Source organism: Peromyscus californicus, unplaced genomic scaffold, assembly GCF_007827085.1.
Source record: "Peromyscus californicus insignis strain IS unplaced genomic scaffold, ASM782708v3 Scaffold_6__1_contigs__length_162567912, whole genome shotgun sequence".
Classification (NCBI taxonomy): Eukaryota; Metazoa; Chordata; class Mammalia; order Rodentia; family Cricetidae; genus Peromyscus; species Peromyscus californicus.
Window position 1 is genome coordinate 105,174,226 of NW_026294584.1, and position 21,890 is coordinate 105,196,115.

The 21,890-nt window shown below is 39.8% G+C and overlaps 1 protein-coding gene across 1 annotated transcript; it reads left to right on the forward strand.

Moving 5' to 3' along the window:
• Positions 1-1,403: 1,403 nt before the first annotated feature.
• On the forward strand, positions 1,404-2,373 carry LOC128099438 (vomeronasal type-1 receptor 94-like). The gene has a single exon (XM_052721354.1). The coding sequence runs from the start codon at positions 1,441-1,443 to the stop codon at positions 2,371-2,373; it is 933 nt and encodes a 310-aa protein (XP_052577314.1). The 5' UTR covers positions 1,404-1,440.
• Positions 2,374-21,890: the final 19,517 nt, after the last annotated feature.

The window sequence follows — 21,890 nt, forward strand, 5'->3', positions numbered from 1 at the left end:
TTGCCTTAGCTCCTCCCTCATCTTTCCTGGACAATGGACTATCAGCTATAACATGAAATAAAGGCTTTCTTCCCTAGTTGGTTTTGGTTATGGTATTTTAATTAGTCATTGTCTGAACAAATAAATGGCAACAATTCAAAAACATATACACCACATTTCTTAAAATAAACTTGGAGTTGGCATATCTGGAATCTGGAAAAGTATCTCAGCTCAATGAAGGTTAGAGAGAACCTTAGAATCCTCTGGAGCCCATTATTAAAGACTGAGCTGGACCATTTTCCTTTAACTAATTTTATAAAATGGGGTAGGATAGCCAGGAGTCTGCTATAACTGTAGTTCCATTTACCCCCTGACTTCACATGCTGAGGAAGGACGTGGAATGTGCTCCTGCTGACATATGCCCACTTTGCTCTTCTCATGGAGGAGGCTCTGGAATGAGATTAGAAGCAGGGAAGATGCAGTTACAGAGCAGAGCTCAGTGACTGAATTGTCCGTTAGAGTCTCTGGAAAGGACTCCACTCCAATGTGCTACTGTTGTGTAATTTATCATTTCTCTTCTGTTTCAGGCAGGGATGGAGCTGAACAGCCACAGTGAGCTACCTTAACTCTCCCTGAGCAAAAACATACGCTCTGCATGAGAAAATCAGCAGCTGAAACACTGACAGAAACCATTATGTGCTGGAACACTGTCATGTTTTGTGTGTATAAAGCATGTTCTTGCACACCCACTGTCTCCCTGACACAGGCACATGACTGACTATCCATATGTTCCAGAGGAGGTGACTGGAACTCAGCCTTAGAGTGCAAAAGATCACACTCAAAAAAACAGCAGATGGTGGGTGGACTGTGAAATGTCTGGATTCATACTTCACAATTATCATCATTTGCCATAGAAATGTATTAAGAAATTTGGTTTCACAATAAATAAAGAGTAGAGATAGCTCTGAATAGATTAAGTGCATGCTTCATCCATGGGACTTCTTTCATTGCAAAGAGCTAATTTCTTCTTTTACACAATCATCCTTATTCAAACTCACCCTAAATAGTAAAACTCTGTTTATAATGTACCTGGAAATCAAGAGGTTGTGAATGAAAACCCAGTAAGAAGCTGCTACTGCTCCAGTAAAACCCAAACAGGTGAAATATGAAAAGACATCATTTCTGATGGAGGCAGTTTTTAGTGTTGAAGAAGCTCTCACATGGATGCAGCCACCATGGGACACAGGATCCAGCCTTGGCTCTGAAGACTAGGACAAGTGCTAGCATGAGGATGGTCTGTGGAACATGAGGTGGAACTGAGATCTACAGGGGAATAAGTGTGTGTGGACATCTGCGTGTTTCCCTGAGGCAGCAGAGCTGTCTGCAGTGGTTCCTGGGGTTGAGTCTGTGATGAGTCATTGATCTACTTTCCTCCTCAGCCACTGTTTGTTCCCACATAAGATGAATAAGAACCACGAACTCCACACTAATTCCCACTTAAGGAACACCTTTTTCTCTGAAATTGGCATTGGGATCTCAGTCAACAGCATCCTTCTTCTCTTCCACATCCTCAAGTTCACTTCTGGGTACAGGTCCAAACCCACTGACCTGCCCATTGGTCTCTTGGCCCTAATCCACCTACTGATGCTACTGATCACGGCATTCATAGCTAGAGATATTTTTATTACTCAGAGGGAATGGAATGACAGCACATGTAAATTCCTTGTCTACTTGCACAGAATTTTTAGAGGTCTCTCTCTTTGTACCACCAGCTTGTTGAGTGTCCTCCAGGCTATCATCCTCAGTCCCAGAAACTCCTGTTTAGCAAATTTCAAGCGTATATCTCCCTATCACATGTCATGTGCCCTTCTTTTCCTGAGTATCTTCTATATGTTCATTAGCAGTCACCTCTTAGTATCGATTATTGCCACACCCAATTTGACCTTGAATAACTATATGTATGTTACTCAATCCTGCTCTATTCTACCCATGAGTTACCTCATGCAAAGCACATTTTCCACACTGCTGGCCCTCAGGGAAGCCTTTCTTATTAGTCTTATGGTCCTCTCGACTTGCTACATGATGACCCTCCTGTGCAGGCACAAGAAGCAGTCCCAGAATCTTCACAGCACCAGCCTTTCTCCAAAAGCATCTCCAGAGCAAAGGGCCACCCGGGCCATCCTGATGCTCGTGAGCTTCTTTGTGCTGATGTCCATCCTGGACAGCATTATCTCCTGCTCAAGAACTATGTTCCTGAATGATCCCACATGTCACTGTATCCATCTCTTTGTGGTCCATATCTATGCCACAATCAGTCCTTTTGTATTTATGAGCACTGAAAAACATATAGGTAACTTGTTGAGGTCTGTGTGTGAGAGGGTGATAAATGTTTGAACATTCATTGATGGACAAGTTCCTTTAAGAAGAGCGAATGTGCTGCCATTAGAACTGTCAATCACGGCATAGTCTCTATGTGCTTTGGTGTGCATGAAAATATGAAGTTGTGTTTTTTCTCTTAATATTATTTATTTTAACCCATGTGGTAGCAAACATGTAACAGAAAATTAAACCATATGTTATTTGAGATATGGTAAGATATATATCTTATATCATACATATATATAATCCATATGACATTTAACTCATTGTAATACACATCAATTTATATATATAGATATATAACATTGAGTCTTTAAGGGAGTCCTGTGTGGTGTCTCACACACCATGGCCTAGGATAGCCCATACTTCTTTTAAGTATGTGACCTCTTCTAACTCTTTTCAATATTTCAATTTCCTCTCTTATATCCATTTTTACAAATTAAATAAGAAAGCATTTCTCATCAAAAATAGTTATGTAATCCAAAAGAAAAGGAATTACAAACATCACTTTCAAAACTGAACTATGTGCAAAGAACCACACAGTGACTTGTCCAGCAATGCTAACACTTATAGGATTTAAAATTCTCAGACATGGAAACAATTGTCTAAAATTATCAGAACATATGACAAAACACAGCCTTTGCATGGTGTGGGATACTGTTCAAGTGCAAGACCATTCCAGCACAGGGTGCTGTGATTTGGGGCCCTGAAAAAAAAGAAATAGTCACACCATACTGGTCAGCTCCCTAGAGGTTCAAGACTCCACCCCACATCTCTTGTGAAACCCAATCTCCTCCCTCCTGTCTGCACTTTAAATGGCTTGTGGTAAATTCTGTTGCTTGGGCAAACATTTCTGCTTATGAGGCAGTTAAGCAAATTCTATTATGGAAGCTTAATAAGCCAATCAAATATGTGTCACTGTAGATTGCTATTCAGGGGGAGACAGGAACACAAGGAGCATAAAAACTTTGTTTAAATTAACTTGGGTCTCAGTTTTGGACTGTTATCCAGTGGGAGTATTGTTTCCATAGAATAAATGCTTCCTGGCTTCAGCTTGGGTGTCTCAGTCCTTGGTTGTTTTCTGCAACAATGGAACACAGACAAACCATGATGTTGCTGTGCAAAGTAAGATAACACAGTGAGAGAAAAACAAGTATTATGTGGATTGCCTGAGATAGGGTGGAACACAGTAGTGAGACTCAGAGAGACAAAATACAAGGAATGTTGTTTTGGAGGTTCAAAGAAAGGGTCCAAATAGAGATTTATTTTGTTTTTTTTGTTGTTGTTGTTGTTTTTTCTGGGTTTTTGTTTTTTCTTGATTGACAGAATTTCAATTAAGGGATAATCAAATGCAGGTATGTGCAATTATGGGACAGAATGATGTGTATGTGCTCACTAGCACTCATTGTGTGGCTAGAATATCCAAAGACATCTTCTTATGTTTTGTGTGCTTCCTCATAATAAAAGACATATTATCTTCATACAGCTAACATAGCATTCTCTCTAGTAGCCGAGAGGTTCAGTGGATATAGGATTCACTGCAGAACAAGGTCCTGAGTACAGATATCCAGCACTCATATAACACCAGACAACAGGGCACTGGACATCTTCTATCCCAGAGTTCTTATGGCTGGAAAGGAGGAGATTTCCAGACTCTCCACTGCAGCTTGCCTGGCCCACACCACGGAGATGACAAGAGGCCCAGCCTTAGACCAAGTGGAAAGTTTGACCAGCATAACCAGTTGAACTCTGACTTCTATATACCATGCAACATAGATGTCTATACACACACACACACACACACACACACACACACACACACACACACACACACACACACAAGTTAAAATGTAAAAAAAATCTGAATACACCAGAATGTAATTGTTCAATAATAAAATCTTTTGACAAATGTGTCCCAAACATTCGTTTGAAGTCAGTTCTCTGCTGATCTGAATCTTGCTCTCAGACTCTCCTGGGAAAGCAAAGCCCTTGCTGGAGAACCTGCCAGTGCCATGTGCTGCTCAGCTCTGGCACTCAGCCCTATAGGTAGCTCCTGGATGAAGTTTCCTGTGAATGCAAAACTGCAATTGTGAAGCGCAGATCAGACATGAAAATCTTCTATATTAACCAATGCCATAAATCCATGGGTTTGTAGTATGCTTTTACTTTAAACATGAAATCAAATACCAATTTCTGTCACATGTGTGTTTCAAATAGATGTCTGTTGTTCGAATCTTAGACGGTCTTTTAATAAAAATCCTGGTACCAGAAACTGGGGTGAAACCTGGAAGATCAGAGAAACAGAGCAAGCCACAGCCAACCTCAAATCACCAGCTCCTCAACCAATCCTGTTTCCATGAATCCTCAGACTGAAAGCCTCTGAGTCCTCACCTGAAAGGGCCTCAACTGAACTGCTGTAGATCCTGTTTCCTCATGCCTTATATACCTTTCTCTGTCCTGCTGGCACTTCCTGGAATTAAAGGCGGGTTGGTTCCAAGTACTGGGATTAAAGGCTTGTGCCACCTCTGCCTGGCTCTGTTTCCAGTGTGGCCTTGAAGTCTGTTCAAGGATGGATGTGTGCCTCCTGAGTGATAGGACTAAGGGTGTGTGCCACCATGTCTGGCCTCTATGTCTAATCTAGTGGCTAGCTCTGTGCTCTGATCCTCAGGCAAGCTTTATTAGGGTACTCAATATATCACCACATTTCCCTTTTTGTGTCTAAAATAATAAAAGTTTTTAACTAATATAAGAAAAACTATATATAGTAAGTACAATAACTATATAAAATATATGCAATCCAAAGTTACATTAACAGTGTCCAGTCCATAAACATTTGACAAATTCCAAGAAAATACTCCATTGTCTATCCTATTTTTGTGAGTCTAAAGTGTTGTACCTAATTCATGTTTTATCCTTACTTGCATTACCAACCAAAAACATCTTTTCATGTCTTTCAATCTTATACCCTTTATACCTCTTCAATGAGTTACAAGGAAAACTATATCTAATCTTTAATTCCCTCAGAGACCTGAGAATGAAATAATATTACCTAAGTAAGCAGGAAGTGCAATAAAATGACTTATAAAAATTGTGAGAAATGAAAGAAACAACTGGCTGCCTAGACAGTCACCCAGGATTCCTCTGCAATGTTGGAGCATCCATCTTTGGCCTACAGGCTTAGCATATCTGACAGACTCATTTGTAAAGCAGGATTTTCTAAAAAGCCTTCTTACCTTGTCTTCAGAAGGTTCAGCAATCCTTTCTTTTGTGTCCTGCTTGATTATTTGGACAACATCGTGTCAGCAGACGAGGCAAGGGAAGTTTCTTGCCCACTGGGAAATTTACCAGAATGAAAGTATACTCCATATAGAGTTTCTTTGATGCCCATCCTCTCCCCTGAAGAAGGTTGGTTCTGCCAGGAGCAGATATGTCTCATAGTCATAAAGAAGAACCTATGTTATTAAAACATCTTCAATGCCATATTCTGTAGATCTCTGAAGTGTTTGAAGATGACCTGTTTATCTAAAATATATTTCTGTTTGACCTTGAAAACAAACCTAATATAACTACACTTTTGATTGTAATAGGTGACTAAATACTAACTTGCATTTCTTTATATCCTAATTAGTTGGTAATAATAACTTTCAAGGATTAGCAATTTTCATTACATTGGTAAATGAGCTGTATAGGTACAATACATTGAACAAGATTGGAAATATGTGTACAGTATTTTCTAACAAAACTAATCTCAAATTTGTATCAATATACAAAACTTGTATACAATATACAAAAATCCAATCCAATGTAAAACATTAAAACTAGTAGTTGCTTTCTCAAAGCAGATTCAATAATCTACCTTATCTTTTCATATCCATATTCTCTCTTTTTTCTTTTCAGTGTAGATTCAATAATCTACCCTTTATCCATCATTTCTATATCTTTTTTCAAAGTAGATTCAATAATCTACCTCTTACCTATATCCTCTTTTTTCTCTTTCTTTTTCTTTTTAACAGAAACCCTGAATCTAATCTCCTTTTTTAGCTCTTTTTCCTGACAATTATCAGTTAACAACTTGTAACCAACCATCCTAAACAATGACAATCATCCATAACACACTGAATGACTAAAAACCACACACTCCACCTCTTGGGAATGTGGGCATCATGTTCTTAAAATTACTTCTTCTGTCTATGGGTGACAGTACCTTTAGAGGATCCTGAAAATAAAAATTTTAGGTTAATTGTCAGGTCCCGGGAGAGGTAGCTGTATCATTTGCTGTCCAGTCTCTGCATAATAGGAAAATGCAAAGCTAGTCTCAAGTCCTTGTTTGAGTATTCTGTGAGGCTGGATCATCTCAACTAGCCATCTCAAAATTGTCCTGAGCAGTTTGTAGTCCAAAACTGATCTTTGGGTGATGTTTGTCAGCTTAATGGCATTATTATAGTCTGTGTGGAATTGTCATTGTGGGATGCCATCATCATTTTGGAGACTACAGAGATCAAATTAGGTCAGATTATTCCTTCTCTTGGTAATTTTTCCCATGTAGTTCTCACTTTTTCTTTGGATGCTTATTTGTTAAAAGGTCTTTAAATTCTTAAAGATGGTTGTTTTTATTTTCCTGAAAGACAAAAGCAAAACCCTTCCCCAACCCTAACTTTTGGGAGGTTTCCTTTTGGCAAGTTATATCTGATCAAATGACAAGCATTTGTTAGTTGTATAAGTTAATTTAAATTGTATGGTCACGTTGGTTGATAAGCTATCACTTCTTCTAATTAAGAGGTCTTTCTTTCTCAAATTGAACCTTTATCAATATTGCCATTATCCATAGCTTTTCTTCTCCTGTGGAAACAAAAACAAAACCTCTTCCACAATGTAAAACATATCCTGGTTTCCATTCTGGGGTCAGCACATCTTTAAAGTATATAGGCTAATTTAACCCTGTAATTTTTTTCGATTATCCAATGTCTCTCCACAGCTGTTGTTCCTTTCTCATTAGCATTGAAAAAATTCAAAGTTAATAAAGCATTATGTAATCTACTTGGGGGGGTGTTGTTCCCCTTTCTGTTTATTTAGCATAAACTTTAGTGTTTGATTTGATCTTTCTATGATTGGTTGGCCTGTAGGATTATGTGGTATACCTGTAATATCCTTTATATTATAATGAGCAAAAAACTGTTTTATTGGACCAGAGACATATGATGGATGATTATCAGTCTTAATTTGCACAGATATACCCATGATGGCCATAACTTCTAACAAATGTGTGATTACAGAATCAGCCTTTTCAGAACTCAGAGAAGTTGTCCATTGAAATCCTGAATAGGTATCAATGATGTGGTGTACACATTTAAATTTTTCAAATTCTACAAAATGAAACATATCCATCTGCCATATTTCATTCTTGTGAGTACCCTTTGGGATATATCCTGCTGGTAGTGGAATTTGATTGTATAAAGAATAAGTAGGACATCTGCTTATAATTTTCTTGCCTTGTTGTCAGGTTATGGAAAAATCATTTTTTAAACCCTTACTGTTGACATGATGTTTCTTATGCAATTCTGAGGCCTCTAGCACACTTCCTATCAATAGTTGGTCAATCTCATCATTATCTTGTGCTAGAGAACCTGACAGTCCCATGTGGTATCACATGTGAGTTATATATAATTGATGACTCCTATTCCTGATTATTTCTTGTAACTGAATAAATAATGAAGTTAATTTTGACTCATTACAGATAAATTTAGCAGTTTCAATGTGTAAGACCACTCTTTAGGCATACTGAGAGTCAGTAACTATGTTGAGAGTTTCCAAAAAATCCATTAATACCATCAGAACGGCATATAATTCCAATTTTTGGACAGAATTATAAGGAACTTGAACCACTTTACTTGGATTTTCTGATTTGTAACCTGCCTTTCCTGTTTGGTTTGCATCTGCATAAAATGTAGGGGCTCCAGATATCGGTGTTTCCCATACAATGAGGACAGGATCCAGATAGCTCTATTTGTAAGTTTAATTCTATTGCTTTTGGGATATTCGTTATTAATCTCTCCCAAAAAATTACTGCAAACTCTTTGACAAAGTTCACTTTCTGCCCATAATTAGTCAATTTCATCATTAATTAAGGGTACTACAATTTCTGCTGGGTCTATTCCTGCTAATTGACAAAGTCTCAATTTTCCTTTTAAAATCAACTCAGAGATCTTTTCCACATAAGCTTTTAACTTTTACTCTGTTTATTTGGTAGAAATATCCATTCCAATAAGATATCTTCCCTCTGCATTAAAATTCCTGTAAGAGAATGCTTAGAGAATAAAATAACGAAAATGCAATCAAGCTTTGGGTCCAAACAATCCACATGTGCATCCTGTATTTTCTTTTCCACCAAAGCCAGTTCTCTCTCAACTTCAGCTGATGATACTCTTGGACTATTTAAGTCCTTGTCACACTCTAAGGTTTTGAACATATTACTCAGTTCATCATTTTTTACCCCAATAGTGGTCCATAGATTAGAAATGTCTCCTAATAATCTTTGAAAGTCATTAAGAGTCCGTAATCAACCTCTCCTAATTTGCACTTTTGGGGTATAATTTTTTGTAGACCTATTTTATATCCTAAATAATTAATAGAATTTCCTCTTTGTATCTTCTCAGGAGCAATTTGTAATCCCAAACAAGACAGAATTTTCTTTACTTCTTCAAACATTCTTTCTAAGTATCTACATTTGAATCAGCTAATAAAATGTTATCCATGTAATAGTAAACCATAGATTGAGGAACTTGTTTATGTATTACTTCCAATGGCTGTCATAAAAAATATTGGCATGGGGTTGGGTTATTTAACATTCCCTGTGGGATAAACTTCCATTGATATCCCTTGACCAGCTGAGAATTATTATAAGTAGGCACTGTGATGGCAAATTTTTCTCTGTCTTTTTCTTGTAAGAGTATTGAGAAGAAACAATTTTTAAATCAATAACTATAAGAGGCCATCCTTTAGGTAACAGAGTAAGCAAAGGAATTCCAGATTATGAGAGGACCCATTAGCTCAATTACCTTGTTAATAGCTCTTAGATCTGTAACCATTATTTACTTACCAGATTTCTTTTTAATAGCAAATACAGTAGAATTCCAAGGGCTGGTTGATTCTTCAATATACTGAGCATTTAACTGCTCTTGTACCAGCTGTCCTAAGGGCCGTAGTTTCTCTTTTGTTAAAGGCCATTGATGAACCCATACAGGCTTGTCTGTTAACCATTTTAAAGGTAGGGCTTTGGTGACTTTGAAAGATCAGCAGTTGTTGTACCCTGTTCTTGTAAAATCTGGATGGTTGGTGACTGTTCTTTATAATACCCTCTGATATTTTTCTCAGAAACAAATGTTAGTTTATGGTTTGTTTCTGAGATTGGAGGACTGTTAATCTGGGTATTCCATTGTTGTAATAAATCACAGCTCCATAGATTCATAGCTATATTAACCACATATGGCTTTAATTTTCCTCTCTGTCCTTCTGGCCCTATACATTCAGCCCATCTCGTGCTCTGTTTCACTTGAGACAATGTTCCAATCCCTATAAGATAAACATTTAACTCCTGAAGAGGCCAGTTTGGATGCCAATATTCTGGTACAATTATTGTTATGTCCACACCTGTGTCTACTATACCTTCAATGAATACATAATTTATTCATATTTTTAATTTTGGTCTTTGTTAATTTATATAAGTTTACCAAAAAAAGTTGCTTTATGGTTTCTCCTGAATTTTTTGTTCTCTCATCTGTAGCTGTTTTATCACCCTAAGCAGTATGATATTTTACAATAGGCATTAGGTTCATTAACTGCTCTGGGAAGGAGTTTCTTCCATAATGACAGGAAAGGAATGAACTGAATTTGTCATGGGGCCAACTGAGAGGCCCCTCAGGAAGTTTCCCAATGGCAAAGGCAAAGCATTACCTTGTCTGTCCCTTGTTTATCTAAATTCATTAGTCCAATGTTTGCCTTTGCCATACCTTCTGCGTAATCCAGGAGAGGAACATTCTGTTGCCATTGTTCCTGGAAAAAACAATGTTTCTAGGAATGCCCTGCTTATGCCCCTTTCTAGGTTGACCTTGTTTACCACAACTGAAACATCTGACATTACTATTTTTTTTTCTTCAAACCTCTGGAATTCACCTCTCCTATTCAAGTAACATCATGGTCATGAGATTCAATATTCATTGTCTCTCAGATCCATTCCTCCGAGGGTGCTATTCTTGCCTTTAACAGTCTGATTACCCTGTTTGATTGTGCATTAGCATTTTCAAAAACCAGAGATTAAATTATTATCTTTCTAGCTTCTGAATTTGGTATTATTCTATTTACTGTTGAAGACAGCCTTTGTTAGAAAACAGTGAAGGTTTATTTGGGCACTGTATAAATTTTGTAAATGACTCAATTTTCTTTCCTCCTTCTTCAATTCTGTCCCAAGCATTCAAGGTTGCCATTTGGAATAAAGCTAGGGTGTGGTCATCATATAGAGATTGCCTTTCTTTATTAGCCTAATCTCCCTCTCTAAGAAGTCCATCTTGGGAGACTTCCATAACTCTAGCCCTACTTTGTTGTTCATTGGTCTTAGCCTCATCCTTCCACCAGGTCCTCCATTGCAGTTAGGGACCAGCTTCTAAGACAGCAGTAATCAAATCTCTCCAGTCTTGAGGCATAATTCTATTAAAAACTGACCATGAGTTTAACATCTGCTTCACAAACAGGGAATATATACCATATGACACCATAGCTTCTTTGAATCTCCTCAAGTCCAACATTTGCATAAAAGTCCAGGCACCTCTTACATAGCCTTGTGCTGTGGGATGTTCTGTATGGCAAATGTATTGCTGATTAATCAATAAATAAAACACTGATTGGCCATTGGCTAAGCAGTAAGTGTAGGCGGGACAAGGAGGAGAATAAAGCTGGGAAGTGGAAGGCTGAGTCAGAGAGACACTGCCAGCCTCCACGATGAGAAACAGCATGTGAAGATGCTGGTAAGCCACGAGCCATGTGGCTTAATTTAGGCTGTAAGAACAGTTAGCAAGAAGCCTGCCATGGCCATACAGTTTATAACCAATACAAGTCTCTGTGTTTACTTGGTCAGGTCTCACTGGCTGTGGGACTAGAAGGTGAGAGAGATTTGCCCTGACTGTGGGCCAGGCAGGAAAACTCTAGCTACAGCCTTGGGCATTTGACAGTTCCTGTAAGGTTACTGGATAGATTAAGGTTGGCTCTTTAACAACCTTAGGCTGTTTTCTCTGTAACAGTATAATGCAATGCTGAGATTGGTTCACCTAAAAATTGTTTTGTCTGTGTCTGAATATCTCTATGATCTGCTTTAACAAGTTTTTCCAATCTTTTGTCTTGGCATTCATATTAACCAACTTTTTTAATGATAAAACAAAAATATTTATAATTGACATTACATCTATCCCATCAACATTAATTATCCTCTCATTTAATGACTCCATTTTCAAAATGTCAATCGTACTATCAAACAGAGACCATATATTCTCCATTGTAAAAATGATTCCAATTTTTAAATGTGGGAAAAAACTTTTTTTAACTAATTCCTCCCTTTAAGAAATCTTAATTGGCCAGGCAGTGGTGGCACACACCTTTAATCCCAGCACTCAAGAGGTAGAGCCAGGCAGATCTCTGTGAGTTCAAGGCCAGCCTGGTCTACCCAGTGAGATCCACGACAGACACGAAAACTACATAGAGAAACCCTGTCTCAGGGGGGAAAAAAAGAAAAGAAAAGAAAGAAATCTTAATTGACTCATCAAAGCTGTTGATAATCATGATTCAGATGACAGTGTGGCAGCAGCCTGAGGAGGGGGCCAAAGGAAGGCCAGAACGCACCAGGAGAGGAAAGAAGCCAAAAAGCCAGCTTTCTGCACAGCGAAATATGTGAAAGCAGCTAATTCTGGGGTGTTTGGACCTTCAGCCTGGGGAGCTTGCTGCAGAGAGGCTGCAACAGAAACTTAGTTGGTTAAGGACTCTGACACAATAAGGGTGGAGACTCTGGCTGCTTGTAGCTCCGGCTTGAGCTAGGGACTGCAAGGCTACAGGCAAGCAGCTTTTTTGTGACTTCATGCCCCACAAGTTGGATACCACATGTTGTTCGAATCTTAAATGGTGTTATAATAAAAAACCTGGTATCAGATATAGGGGTGAAAGCTAAATGATCAGAGAAGCAGGGCAAGCCACAGCCAACCTCACCTCACCTGCTCCTCAGCCAATCCTGTTTCCATGAATCCTCAGACTGAAAGCGTCTGAGTCCTCACCTGAAAGGGCCTCAACTGAACTGCTGAAGTTCTGCTTCTTCACACCTTATATACCTTACTCTGCCCTGCCATCACTTCCTGGGATTAAAGGCGTGTGTGATTCCCAGTACTGTGATAAAATATATCTGCCAACACTGCCTGGCTCTGTTTCCAGTGTGGCCTTGAACTCACAGAGATCCAGATGAATCTGTGCATCCCGAGTGACAGGATTAAGGGTGTGTGCCACCACTGTCTGGCCTCTATGTCTAATCTAGTGGCTGGGTCTGTCCTCTGATCCTCAAGCAAGCTTTATTAGGGTACAAAATATATCTCCACAGGTGTCAGTACTGTGAGTCACTGAATGTTTTAAAAGACCAAGTCACAGAAATGTAGCAATGCTAAACTCACATTCTACACCTGGATAAGCCACTGTTTATACTTGTATATCACCAGTTTTTAGGATTTTTACTTGAGGAAATAACTCAAACATTGGGTGATGAGAGGACACAAGCTGGTGGAAGATTAGGTTACCATGTACTTTCTCCATGTTTAATGAGTCTTGTTGCCTGACAACAGGTCACATGTCAACACAATGAAATGGGATTTAACCACTAAAGTACTAAAATGTCAAGAGTGATGCTGGGAGCAGGGGAATGAAAAGAACTCAAAGCCCAATTGGCCTCAGCCTAGTTAGCATTGGTCTCAACATTCATGCCTCCTCAGATCTGCAAAGGGTATTGGGAAATGTAGTTTTTATGCTCGGTCAAAAGCCAGCGAGCAGCTCTGTCATCTCAGAACTGATATTTCTCACCACAGCTTTGTCTGCAATTATAACAGCCTCATGTTCTCTCACACAGATATCTTTTACACTGTCTACTATGGACCAGGCACACAGATTCCTGCAGGGGATCCTCTGGTGAGGATACACAAAGTCAGATCTCCCAAGGATTACTTAGGGAGCACTCTGGGTACAAAGAACCTACTATCTACAATTTCCTTAATCCCACAACACCCTGGGAGTAATCCCTGTCCTACTCATCTCACAGATGAGAAATGGGGACCTGACATGCTGCAGATCTGTTCACGGCTCGATCATTATGTAACAGAGGAGACATTATATCCATGCTGACTGACTCCACAGCTCTGGTCATTAACAAGTCCTAATGGCTACACTCTAGGACTTCTCTGAAAGCTTCTATGAAACCCAACATCTGTGAATGACATATTGTTCTCTTCAGAATCTTATTTAATCCAGAGGTGGTAGAGTCCAGACATTAGTATACTGTGCCATCCACCTTGTTTTATCCTCGGTGTTAATTAGAATGGAGTGCTTTTCCTGTATGTACATCAGGGGGTGAATTGAGAGATGGCTCACTGGGTAAAATGATTATTATACATCATGTGGTTCAGAGGACAGATCTTCAACATACAAGGAAATTCAGGTATGTGTGCACTGTACATGTGATTTAAAAGGTCTTATTAAATAAGAAACACAGAGCCAAATGCAGAGTTAAAAGCTCAGAGATCAGAGAGCAATAGCCAAGATCTAAGACCACCTTCTTACCACTCACTGCCGTCCTTCCCCGATAAAGAGACCACTTCCTGTGTGTCTGTATTTTTATTGCCTTTCTGTTCTGCCTTCTCATTGGCTCTAAACCCAACCTCATGACTTCTTTGTCACTGCCTGTCTATACAGACCTCCAGGTCTCTATGGTTGGTACTCAGATTAAAGGTGTGTGTCACCATGCTAGCTGTGTCCTTGAACACACAGAGACTTTGCCTGCCATGTGATCGGGATTAAGGTTATGTGTTACCACTACCAAACTTCTGCTAAATGGCTTTCTATTACCTCTGACTACCAGGCAACTTTATTTATTAACATACAAATGAAATTACATTTCAGCACAAATAAAATATCATCATAGTGCACATGCTTGTAATCCAAGCAATAAGAGGGGACCTCACTGCCCCACTAATCTAGTGGAAACAATGATCTTGTTTCCCCATGCTGGTCTTGACCCCATTGGTTGATCATAGAATCCCTCCTCCCTCTCTTCCACTGGACTCCAGGAGCTCCACCCAGTGCTTAGCTGTGGATCTCTGCACCTGTTTCCATCAGTTACTGGATGAAGGTCCTATGATTATAACTTGGTAGTCATCTGTCTCATTACAGGGGAAGGCCAGTTCAGGGATCCTCTCCACTATTGCTTGGAGTCTTACCTGGGGTCATCCTTGTGGGTTTCTAGGAATTTCCCTAGCACCAGGATTCTCCCTAACTCCATAATGGCTCTCTCTATCAAGGCATCTCTTTCCTTGACTTCCTCTCTGTCTCTCCCCCAACCTGACCATCCCATTCCCTTTTGTTCTCTTGCCACCTCCCTTTATCTCCTCCCATTCCTCCCCCAGGCTCCCAATATACTCTGGAGATCTTATGTATTTTCTCTTCTGGGGGAATCCATGCATGTCTCTCTCAGGGTCCTCCTTATTACCTAGCTTCTCTGCGTTTGTGGATTGTAGCTAGGTTATCCTTTGCTTTATGTCTAATATCCACTTATGAGTGAGGAAATACTGTGTTTGTCTTTCTGTGTCTTTGTTACCTCACTCAGGGTGGCTTTTTCTAGTTCCATCCATTTGCCTGCAAATTTCATGCTGTCATCCTTTTTTGTACAGCTGAGTCATACTCCATTGTGTAAATGTACCACATTTTCTTTATCCATTCTTCAGTTGAGGGGCATCTAGGTTGTTTCCAGGTTCTGGCTATTACAAATAATGCTGCTATGAACATAGTTGAGCAAATGCTCTTGTGATATGAGTGTGTATCCTTTGGGTATATGCCTAAGAGTGTTATTGCTAGATCATGAGGTAGATTCATTCCAGGTTTCTGAAAAATTGCCATACTGATTTCCAAAGTGGTTGTCCAAGTTTGCACTCTGACCAGCAATGGAGGAGTGTTACCCTTACTCCACATCCTCTCCAGCATAGGCTGTCATCAGTATTTCTGATATTAGTTATTCTAACAGATGTAAGATGAAAGCTCAGAGTCCTTTTGATTTGCATTTCCCCCGGTGGCTAAGGATGTTGAGCATCTCCTTTAGTGTTTCTTGGCCAGTTGATAGTCTTCTGATGAGAATTCTTTGTTTGGATCTACACCCCATTTTTTAATTGGATCATTTGGTTTGTTGATATCTAGATTCTTGAGTTATTTATATATTTTGGGAATCCTTCCAGTGAACCTGGTAGAAGAGAAAGTAGGGAATAATCTCAAACCCATTGGCACAGGAGGCAACTTCCTGAACAGAACACCAATAGCATATCCACTAAAATCGACAGTTAATAAATGGGATCTCATGAAACTGAAAACTTCTGTAAGGCAGAAGATACCATGAATAGGACAAATGGCAGCCTACAGAATGGGAAAAGATCTTCACCAAACCAACTTCTGGCCGAGGGAAGATATCCAAAATTTAATCACATCTTGAATGCTCAAACAGATTTTAGAAATCAGGGAACAAAGAATCAACACCACCTGGAAACCAGGTGTTCCATGGGAGGACTGACCCTGGAACTGGCTGTCAGTCTACACTGTTGGAAGAGGACCCTCAAAGCCATGGGAAGTCATGTGAGGCCCAGGAGTCCCACAGCCCAGAAAGGAAACACTGTGAATGAAATTGGTCTGAATCAAGTCTAAGGAGTAAAGTGAGCAAAGTTAGGGTTGTCTATTTGGTGCAAACTTTCTGCTCCCTGGAAAGACTGACCCAGGGAGAGGCTGATGTCATGAACTATAGAGGGAGAACCCCCCTATGACAGGGAACTCATAGGAGCCCCAGAAGCCCACATCGAAGAAGAGAGGCATTACGGTGATGGAATTGTTCCAAATTAAGTCTAAGCCATAAAGTGAGAAAAGTTAGGGTTGTCCAATGGTGCAAATTTTCTGACTCTTCTCTAAAGTGTGGCAAGGGATTTCAGATAAAGTTTGCACTCAGCCCTCCCCAGATGTTGTCATTCAGGGCAGAGTAAGCTCTGTGGCAGACAGGTATGGTGCTCCACTGGGATGCCACATTTCCATGCTCCCCATTGGGAACCTGTCACTTTTAACAGACACTAAAATTACATGCCACAGAGATGCATTAAGAAAACCCTGTACCTGCCTGTGCAGATCTCCTCAGGCAGAGTCCTCGCTGCCCCTTCCATCTGGGTAAGTGCTCTGCACCCAAGTGCAGAATCAACAGGTGGTCCGGTCCCAGGAAGGCTGAGGGAGGAGGAGCAGTGGGGCTCAGGGAGGTTTTCAGCATGTGCAGAGGAGATGCTGAGCTCTGACAGCCCATCGGCACAGGAACTGTGTGCTGCACAATGGAGAACAAGGATGTTTTCTTCTTAGAATATTCATTTCCTTAGTTTGAAGTCTCTCAAGATTAATTTAGGATCCAAATTTATTCCTATGAAGTAAATAGCTCACAGTGAATAGTTGGATAAGTTATCAAGCTACAAACATTTTACTCGCTTACCTATTCCTAAAATAAACTATCATAGAATTGAAAGGTTGGGAATTCTCACTTTAATTAAATGTCCTCAGTTGTGCAATTTTCACTTTGGCACACACAACAGTACCATTTTGGTGTAAGTTCTTCTGAGTTTGAGTTATCAAAGCTTAAAAAGTCTCTGTAAAGAATGGAGGCTGTAGATTCTAAACCACATCTCACAGAGGACCACCTCACAAGATTGCAAATTGCCTGCTAATGTTGGCTCATGGTCACTATTCATTCCAATTCAATCTCAGAAATCATGAATTTGTGCTGTTGGCCCTTAGCCTCTGCCAGCCTGGTAGGAACTGACACTAGTGGCCATGGTGATGAGGTTGCCAGGAGAATCATTATTAAATTACAGTGGACACAGTGACAGGTTCCTTTTACCAGATTTATTGAGACTCAGGAATAGGACATCCTGGGAAGAATGTTTACATGTTTTACCTTTTCTCTATGTTCTTCACATGCACTGTATATAATTTTTTATAGTGGAGAAACCTGAATCTCATTTTCTTTTGGTAAATTTTTGAAAACCTGAACCTCATCCTGTTCTGCTGCCTCTACTTGGTTTTCAGGTTACTCCCAAACCTCATCTTTTCATGAACTTATGTGAAGAGACAGGAACCGACTCCCTTCTCTTATCCCTGAGGCAATGAACACTCTGGCAGGGAGGTCACAGCCCCTTAGCAGTAAAGCCGAGACTCTCAGGTGATGAGGGAAGCAGGTTGTGCTGCAGCACTGTGTGGGGTCCAGTGTTGGTGGCTGGAGTCTGTACCATGCTGCTCCTCTGGGACATCCGCTCCTGCCATTTCTGGAGGTTGATTTGGAAACACTGGGTGGCATTCCTGCTGCCAGTCTGAGCCCAGAGACTCAGCTTCAAAGGTTTCAAAATTTAAAAATACAATTCTCAGTCTTTCAGACACAACTGCCATTCCTTAGCCCCCAGGCTGTTTGTGATTTGACCATCACATTCCCACAGTTTATTTATTTCTGGCATCTCTGGAAACAGCTCTGTCATGTCCTTGGTCATGGTTTTCCCCTCCCTGCTGTGCCAGCCATTTCTACCCAGTGTCTTCCTAGTTTTAAAGTTAGGGTTTTGCCAAAGGTAAACATCCTGACTGAGTAACCTCATCCTCAGTCACTTGCATGGAGCAAGACCAGTGTCGCCTAACAAACCTCTCTATGCTGAGCCTGTGGGTTGTCCATGGTTTGGGTAAGTGTGGGGTGACACAAAGTCTAAAGTCATGACTTCCTTGATTCAGACAGACAGGGGGTTTCAGTTCCTCTGTCCTGAGCAGCTGCAGCCTTCACAATCGGGTTTAACTGAGGAATGCTTCGACTCCTTTGTCATTTCTTGCTCCATGCATATTTTCTTTTCCTAATTTTCCAAATGTCTTCCCTTCCTCTTCTCCAATACAGCCTCTTCCAATGGGAGCTATTCCAGAATCTGTGACCTTTCCTGGTGCTATGGACAGATTTTCATGTCTCTGGAAAGCAGCCTGTTTTGTTACATTGTGTAAAATCAACCACAGTGCATGACACAACAGGCTATCCCAGGCTATTCCAGGCTGTCACAGCTCACTTTCTCCTGTCCACTGTTAGATGACTGTCCTTTAGTCCATTCTGCAGATCTGAGAGTGTCAGTCTTGTCTCTTGGTCTCCTAATGATGCTCAGCTAGGAAGGTGTGAGCTGTCGAGGTTCAGCTGGGAGGGGAGAAGCTAGAGGATGCATTGTGGCTTGAAATTGAGAAGGGTTCATACTCAACAGAATGTTTTTGGTAGAAATTATACAACCACCTAGAATCCATGTACATTACTGTTTATTATCATATAAAATTTAGATATATTTGTATGGTGCCTGTAATTTGGGAGTAGTGGGATGACTACAGAAATGCTGTCTCTGTCTCTCCCGGCAAGCTGGGGTTCATGATGACAAGCAGTCATGTTACTGTAAATTTTCTCCTTTGCTACTATGGAATTACACATTCAGAAAACAATGCTTTCCAGTGGTTTTAAAGAAGGGATTTCTGAAGCCATGGTGTTGAGGATATCACTGAGGGTTCATGGCATCTGCACCTGCCTGACTTTCCTAAGTGCTTTATGTTTGCACAGCTGCAGTTTCTGAAGGGATGCTGAAAAGAGCCCAAGCCCTGCTCTACTGAGCTGACACACACTGCCTGTGGGCAGTCTCACAATGTGTTGTGTTCATAAAGACCTAGTTACCGCTGGGCGGTGTTGGCACACGCCTTTAATCCCAGCACTTGGGAGGCAGAACCAGGCGAATCTCAGTGAGTTTGAGGCCAGCCTGGGCTACCAAGTGAGTTCCAGGAAAGGCACAAAAGCTACACAGAGAAACCCTGACTCAAAAAAACAAAACAAAGCAAAGCAAAGCAAAGCAAAGCAAAGCAAAGCAAAGCAAAGGAAAGCAAAGCAAAGCAAAACAAAACAAAACTAGTTCCCTTCCTTTTCTTTCCTGGCTAGTTGAGTGGAATTAAGGAAAAATGCACGTTTCTGGAAATGACATGAGAGAACATATTTTAGAATTATTTTATTTTTTAGTTAGCCAGTGCTAATATGCATATGATAGAAACTACTATTTCAAACTATACAGGTGTGATTTTTCTTCCATGAAGTAGGTGTATAAAACACGGACCTCCTACCCAGTGCCCACAGATCACAAAACGCCATTCAGATCATGTTCTCCGATGACATCTGTCCCTTAAAGCTTGGAGACAATGAAGCTCTCTTACTCTCTCCTTTGGTTACCTGGGTTATCAACACACAACGCAGAGGCTTGAGTTGTTCAAAGTGGAGAAAACTGAAATTTTACCTGATCACTGGAAAATGTCACACTGCCTCTTCCTCTTCCTCCCCTAATCCTTACTGTGTTCTCATTTTTGTGACTGGGATTTAGAAAACAATTCCATAAACTGTATGAAGAACATCACAATTAAATGGGAATAATTAAGCACAACTTATTTAATCAACGTTCTGCTACTATCTAGAATACATGGTCCATAACCTTATTAACCCTTTCTAACAATGCTATAGAATTTTTACTTCAGAAAATCTGCTTTGTGAAATGTTTTCACCAACTATGTGTTCTAGGTCTAATTTCTTAAAAGGTATCCTGTACCTGTGAATTTTATCCCTGTTGCCTCTCCTTATTATCTTCCATTACATGTTACATAGTCCAAATAAGTTTAATGCGGTTTGAACCTACACCTTTGATTTTCAGTGATAAATTTTACTATGTAACAGGAATTTGTTTTCAACATTATATGCCCCATATGCCCCTCCAGACTCACCTGTGGACAAGCACCTGGTACATTTTCTTGATTTATGACTGATTGGAAATGGGAGGGCCCAGCTCTCTATGGACAGTGACACCACTGGGCTGGTGGTCTTAGATGCTATAAGAAGGTAGATGGAACAAGCTATAAGGAACAAGCTGGTAAACAACGCTATTCCATGGCCTCTCCATCAGTTTCTGCCTCCAGGTCCCTGTTGAGTTCTTTCCTCTATTGTGGAATAATCAGGTATGTATGTTTTCCTTTAAAAGTTTATATATTTTCAGAGCAAGGGGACCAGACACCAATAAAAACAATGGCCCAGATGATCTAGCATCCAAAACAGCTTCAAAGATCCTGACTTAGATAGACCAGCCTCACAAAATACCCTGTCAGGACTGACAATCATTCTAAATTTGCTCAGCATAAGATTACCAGCACTCCCATTTAGCAGGGAGTACTCTAGTTAACTATGCTCAATTTCCCAAAATATTGTTTATGAATGTTTGTTTTCATTTAAGAGGGCTAGTTATAAATTGTTATTGGTCATAGTCAATCTCTTTCTAAAGGAGGAAAGAGGGAATATGATAAAGAAATGATGGGAAATAAGGGTATGTTATTTTGATAGAAAAAGGGTAGATTGTTGAATCTACTTTAATCCATAAACAACTGTTAATCACAAAATATTTTGTGTTGTTATGGATTTTAGTTTATTATTACAAATTTAAAGTCATTTTGGTATACTGTATGTATATTTCTATTCTTGTTTAAGGTATTGTGTTTATGCTAGCTCATTTAAAATGTAATGTATAATTTAAAAATACATATTAATAGTTAGTCATCTATAATAGCAATCCTATATTCATGTTAGTTAGGTTTTCTAAATAGGTAATCTTCAAACACTTCAAAGACCTACAGAATATGACATTTAAAATGTTTTAAGAACTTAGACTTTTCTTGACAGTTAGACACATCTGCTCCTAGAAGCATCAATTACTTGAAAAATGATGATGGGCACTGAAGAAAATCCATATGGAGTTTTTTTCTTTATGGCAAAAGTTAGCCACGTGGGCAAAGAAAATACTCTTGTCTCAGTTGCTGACAGTTACTGTCCAAACTGGACCAGCAGGACACAAAAAAGGTGACTGCTGAACTTTACCAAGACAAAATAGGACAGTCCTTCAGAATTCCCTGCTTCATAAGGAAAGTCTGTCAGACATGTAAGGCCTGTAGCACAGAGTTGGATGCCCCAATGTTGCAGAAGAACCTGGGGTGACTGTCCAGTAAGCTTAAGGTCCTGTCATTAGGTAACATTTCATCCTTCTGGGGTCTTTGATGGAGTTGAAGACTACATGATTATAGTTTTCTTTACTTAAAATAAAAGATAAATTAGATACAAAACTTTAGACTCACCAAGAAAAAATAGATAA

Bases quoted from the DNA above. Each gene is read 5' to 3' on its own strand.
- LOC128099438 (XM_052721354.1), top strand. From the start codon at position 1,441: ATGAATAAGAACCACGAACTCCACACTAATTCCCACTTAAGGAACACC.